We start from the raw sequence: 6,000 nt of genomic DNA, 5'->3' as shown, positions 1-6,000 counted from the left end.
ATCGGAGCGAAGAGTTGGACGCTGACACGGGAAGGCAGACAGAGTGGCAATCATCCTCTCAGAGATGCTGTTGTGAAGTGAGCAGCTGCATTGTTTTGGCTGAGCAAAGCGTGAATGAAAAAGGCCACACTATAAGTGCGGACAAAAGGATAAATAATGAGAAGGTAGATGAAGCGCTCGGTCGCAGCGCAGTGTGCGATCATGGGCGGGGTGCGAGTCCATTGTTGTAATTTCCTAATTTATCACAAAGTCTAATGGACGATGGGACAAGGTTGAGATAAGTGGCTGTATAATTAGTGTTATGTGTGAGCCATATCAAAATTCATCATGCTCTCCACACACACACACACACACACACACACACACACACACACACACACACACACACACACACACACAAATCATCTCATAATGGACCGGAGTGGTGAAAATCCATATCATTTAGCCAGCAAACACAGAAACACTGTTAGTTTTAAATTATTCCACATCATTAAGTAGCCCAATGAGCAAAAATACTCGACACAATGCTGTTCAAGCATGAGTAATGTTGTCTGGGTAATGGGCTCGGGGGAAATGGTGGAGGTAAAGTGATCTCTCTGGCCTGTCTATGTACCACACACACACACACACACACACACACACACACACACACACACACACACACACAAAAAACGCTGAGGAAAACTGCCCCCTTGTGGCCTCACTGGCCAAAACATTTGGGGGGGAAAGAAGCTGAGCGAACGAATGTTTCTTCGAAAGGAAAGGATCAGCAAGAATCAGCACATTCAAGCATGATTTTAGAAACAATAATTTTTCCAGAGCTGTCCAAAACCCACCAATTCTACCTGGAAACAAACAGAACAAAGATGCTTTTAGTGTCAAGGAACTTTCAGCCCAGGCTTTTCAACAACACCGATGATATTCCCAACCTGCATGGCCGTGCACAACCCCCGTCACACGCCACCACCGCCTACCTCTGCTCATTTCCTGCCTTGCTGCCATTAATAAGAACGTGCACTTCAATTCTCACGTTTTCTTTTTTTCCTTTTTAAACACACCGTCACTGAACCAGCGCCATATTTCCTCTAATCAGCAGTGTTTGGATTTCCCCGTCTGCTGTGTTGTTCTGGGGAGGGTGTTTTTATTATTCTTTTGATTTTTTTGCAGGGTTTCAAAGTGTGAAAAGGTCCTATTTTTGCTTCTGTGGTTAGCAAAGGATCCCAGCCCTGCTAAAGCGCCCCCTCCCCCAAAAAACATTTCCAAGGCTGACAGCAAATTTTTTTTTTGTCAGAAGCTACACCCAGGGTGCCGTGATTGTACAAATCCATGTTCATGTACAGTACTGACCGTTAAAACAACTTCCAAAACCCTGCTGGTTATAAAAAAAAAGAAACACTTGTATCTGTTTTTCTAGGAATAAAAAAGATAGCAGAGAATCCCACATTATTATCCACAGTATAAATTACATCGTAGACAGAACTTGGAAATATATATAATACAGTTATATTTCACTATAATTTTTTATATTTTTCAATGTCTAGACAAACAGTGTGTGTGTGTTTATGCAAGTCTTTTTGCTTTGTGTGTGTGTGTGTGTGTGTGTGTGTGTGTGTGTGCTGCTGTACTGAGTGTCTGCAGCATCACGTGTGGCAGAACTCTGTACTGGGCACGTTGCTGCTCTTGCAGTAGGCTATGCTGTTGTTACTGAGGTGACAGTCTCTAAATCCAATGCCCCCGTTGGGAGTGTAGATGGGCTGGATGCGGAAATCTCCCTTGAGCAGCTGCTCATTGTTCAGCGCCACTATCTGGAAACTGGTCTCAGTCATCTCCAGAATGGAGTTATCCTTCTTGGTTCCAGCCTCGCAGTAGTCGTCTTTTCTCCTGCCGCGGTTGTATTTCCACTTGGTCGAAGACGACCGGTTCTTCCTGTGCATGTGCCAGCAGAACAAGCTGAGCAGCGTAACCAGGACGATAAGAACAGCCCCTCCTATGATCCCAGCCATTAGCAGCGTGGAGCTGATGCTGTCCTGAGGAGCCTGCTCTCTGCCCGGAGGCTTGGTGGTCACTGGCGGCTTGGTCCTGGCCTCGGAGCATATAGTATCCTCCCCAGGCCTATAGGAATTAAGGGTGTCCAGGACGTGCACGCAGATCCGATACACAGACCGGGGATCCAGGTTGGTGAGGCTGATGCGCCGCAGGTCCCCGCTCACCGTCCTCTCCTGCATTCCTTCGTTGATTTGGCTTTGGCCCCTTTTGACCCAAGTGACCTTGTAGGCGGTGACAGTAAAGTAGGAAGCCCAGCTCACGTCGATGTTGGTGGAGTTGACCACGTGGAAGGAGATCTGAAGAGGGTCCTCGTAAGGAGGCAGGGGTCCGGCAGGGTTGTTAAGTAAGGGGGGCAGCGTGGGGGAGGGGGAGTCAAAGTAGTAAGGGATGGATGAAGTGATGAGGGTGGAAATCATGGTGGTGACAGGGGTGGTGGTGGGTGGGGGAGGGGGTGTGGAGCGGAGGGTGGGCCAGGGCGGCTGGTCGGGTTGAATGGGGCACTCAATAATATCCAGCGTGAGCTCTCTGATTGTCATGCCACGCACCTTCTCCGGACTCGAGCACGTAAACCCGCGGGCGTTGACAGAGGAAGGCAGCGATTTGAGCCACACCACCACCCATTTTACGGTGCAGTCACAGCGCCACGGGTTGTTTCGCACTATGAGGTGCCTCAGGCTGGACAGGCCATCGAACACACCTTGTGTTAGAGTTTGAAGCTGGTTGCTGGAGATATCCAGTCTTTCCAGCCTGTTTAGACCCGCAAACGCCGCCACGGGGATCTGGTCGATCTGGTTCTCCTGTAGGCTAAGTTTGACCAGCGACTGGCTGGGCAAGAGAGGAGGGGGGAAAGTTAGTGAATTGCGGGCCAGAGCCAACTCACGGAGGGTGGCCAGGTCCTGGAAGGTCCCTGGTGCGATGCCCTCATCTGTCAGCAGGTTCCCGTCCAGCAGGAGGCGCTGTAGACGTGTCACATTCTGGAAGGCCTCCTCTGCAATGACAGCAATGCGGTTCTCATCTAACCGCAGCTCCTTCAGGTCTTCGGGAAGACCAATGGGAACGCTGCTTAAGTGGTTCTTGGTGAGGAAGAGGAGTTTGAGGCTTACCGCCTCCCTGAAGGCCCCTTCTTCCACCCCTACTGTGGAGATGGAGTTATCGTCAAGGTGTAGCTCCTCTAGTTTAGTCAATTGGGCAAGAGCTGCCTTGGAGATTGTTTGGATATTGTTCTCCTGGAGGTGCAGGACCTTGGTGTTTTTGGGCAGATTCACAGGGAATTCGTCCAGCTGGTTGCCGTACAGGTACACAGTTTCTACGGAGACCAGATTGTGAAGTTCCACAGGGAAACCAGCATTGTTGATCTGGTTGTTGTGGAGGTAGAGGACCTTGTAGCCCTCCTGTATCCCCAGAGGCACTGATGTCAGGCTGCGTTCGTTGCAGTACACAAACCCTTTGTCACAACGACACTCTTGCGGACAAGAGGCACCTGGGCTGAATTGCATTTGGAGGCTTAGGATGACAGTCAACCAAAATTGCAAGAACGAAGCCCAATCTTTATTCCAGGGTCCAGCCAGAAACTCCATAGTGGAAAAACAAACAGGGGGGAAAAAAGGCAAACCAACAATTAAAAAAAAAAAAAAAAACTGGCAGGAGGGAATAAAAAAATGAAAATCAGAGAGGCAAATGACGTATATATCCACCAAAAACCAGACCCATGAAAATATATAAAAAAGTCCAACTAAGATTGTTAAGTAATGATGCAGTTAGCTGGGAAAAGAGCAGGAAACTGTGGGAGTAATCCTGTAAATGCTAGTCCTCAGCCGAAGAGCGATGGTCTCATTAGTGGTGGCCAGGCCTCCGACTGACTCCATCCATGCTGAGACATCAGACCATAGCAGGACTCTTCTCTCGCTGCTCCATGCAGAGCTCAGCCAGGGCCAATTTGAGTGCCACCGCAGGCTCTGCTCGCCTGTCCGTCACACACTGCTGGTCCCAGACCAGGGCAGAGTCCAAGGGGGGTGACATTTGGATCCAGAGACCTGCGGGAAAACAAAGAGAAGCTAGATGAGTATTTTCAGAGGTGGCCTGTTCTCGGAAAAAAAGAAAAGAAAAATAGGGGGCCTCCCTTTTCCCTCTGTCTCTTTATTTAAAATACAAACACATACCAACTGACTTCCATTTTGCTCCCACTCTTCCCTTCTTTCCCAAGACAGACAGAGGCACAAAACATTGCACTGTGGAATTATGCACTGACTATGTAAAAAAAAAAAGAGTCTGATAAATATTCTGAACAGCTCCTGCACATCCGGTTTCACAGACATAAAGAAGGCTTTTATCCCGTGCGCTCTATCAAAGGCGGTAATAGAGCACTGCAAGGACACACACTCGTGGATTCACAGGGTTTCTCAGCAACATCACCGCTGCTTAATGGAAAACATGCTAAAAAGAGGCGAGGTTAATAAAGATATGAGCTGTCTGTGTGCCAACATGGACACGGAGGATATTTCCTGGGAAAAGAAAACAATGCCGAACAGAAAACAAGCTGCAACAGCCTCTTTTCTGCTTCCCAGCTGCCTGAGCAGATTCTCGAGCAGAGGTACACGGGTAAACACACAAGTGCTTACAGTAAACACAGCCAATTGTTTTTGCCGGTGGCCCGAGGAAGAGCTCGTTATTACGTGCAAGGCCTGAACCTAACGTGGCCAAACTGGAGATTTTGAGGCTGTGGATGTTTGGAAAACAAAGACGAGGCAATCGAGGAACAGAGGCGCTGCATATCAGCTCCCCTCGCGCCCCGGATGGAGTGACAAGCACAAGCTGTCAAAAGAAATGGGATTGAAAAATAATTTAGCCCCTCCACCTGCAACAAATGATCGATACAGGCTGTTTTTCCACCTCGGAGAGGTTTGCAGTGAAGCACAAGGCCACTGGATTACAGTAGACCACCCCTCCCTAAAATCCATTATTCCAACTTTTATGAGCCATCAAATATTTCCCTGCCCCCCCCCCCCCCCCCCTTTCCTTACCATAGGTAGCTTTCAGCTTAACTGCAGCTCCACCCGAAGTCAGCATTGGATGACACACGACGGTGGGAACGACTGGTTGAATGTTAAGCACTGCAACGGCCGTGACTGTGGATTAAGGAGCCTTGCAGGGTTATGGGGCCCCTCATCATTCAGCGAGCTCAGAGGAATCTGTTCAGTTTAGGGGCCGTGTTAAACAACTAAATCCAGACTTGGTATATCAGACAAGCAGCTATATTTAGTAGAAGGAGGGGGGAAAGAAAGAAGAAGAAATCTATACGCCTTCATGGCTCCGCTTCCTTAAATTCCTCCATTTGTTTGTTGACTAGATGGAAGCCCGCATGGGCTCTTTGTGGCAGGGATGGAGAAACAATCCTCTGACACACATCTGTGATCTACTTTTCTAAATTGAAAGAGCTAAATTTAATCAAATAAGCTTGTGGTGGTGGGGATAAGCAACCACATGAGGTGATAAAATGTGCTGCCACAGCGACAGAATCAACAGCAGAAGGCAGCAGCATCAAGATTACGATAGGTGCATAAATAAAATGTCACCAAGAATCCAGATTCAAAGAAGCACAGTGTCGAGTTTACTTAACACCACCAAAGAAACACAGATCAATGAGCTGCAGTGGCTTGATAAAAAAGGAGAGAAAAAACTACCCCACCAACACTCTGCTTTTTTTCCGTCTTGATTTTCTTTTTAATTTAATTTTCAGCCCAGGGAGCACAGTTTCTCACCACCAGATGAACGCTGTGATATGTGGCCAGGACAATCCGATTAGAACTGGATTTAGCCCCAGAAACGCAATTAAAAGTTTAAAAATGGATAAGGTATTTAAGAGGCGATAAGAGGCGGATCAGGTACACTTCAAAGGCTGCCCAGTGAGCGGTGTTCATTTGAATGAATTATTTCAAAGCGGGGAACGGGGGGGGG

General features: G+C 48.1%; 1 protein-coding gene across 2 annotated transcripts in view; it reads right to left on the bottom strand.

Annotated features, from left to right (window-relative positions):
• Positions 1-259: 259 nt before the first annotated feature.
• flrt2 (fibronectin leucine rich transmembrane protein 2) overlaps positions 260-6,000 on the bottom strand; it is a 46,413-nt gene continuing 40,672 nt past the window's right edge. For both annotated transcript variants that reach the window (XM_085381758.1, XM_085381757.1), the window contains exon 2: positions 260-4,079. In XM_085381758.1, the coding sequence (XP_085237884.1) occupies positions 1,641-3,623 (1,983 nt within the window). In that variant the 5' untranslated portion in view covers positions 3,624-4,079 and the 3' untranslated portion in view covers positions 260-1,640. The remainder of the gene's footprint in view (positions 4,080-6,000) is intronic.

This window comes from Rhamphochromis longiceps, linkage group LG15, assembly GCF_057381845.1.
Source record: "Rhamphochromis longiceps isolate RC_006_pf linkage group LG15, R_longiceps_female_GT1.1, whole genome shotgun sequence".
Lineage (NCBI taxonomy): Eukaryota > Metazoa > Chordata > Actinopteri > Cichliformes > Cichlidae > Rhamphochromis > Rhamphochromis longiceps.
This window is presented reverse-complemented; position numbering and strand designations above follow the sequence as displayed.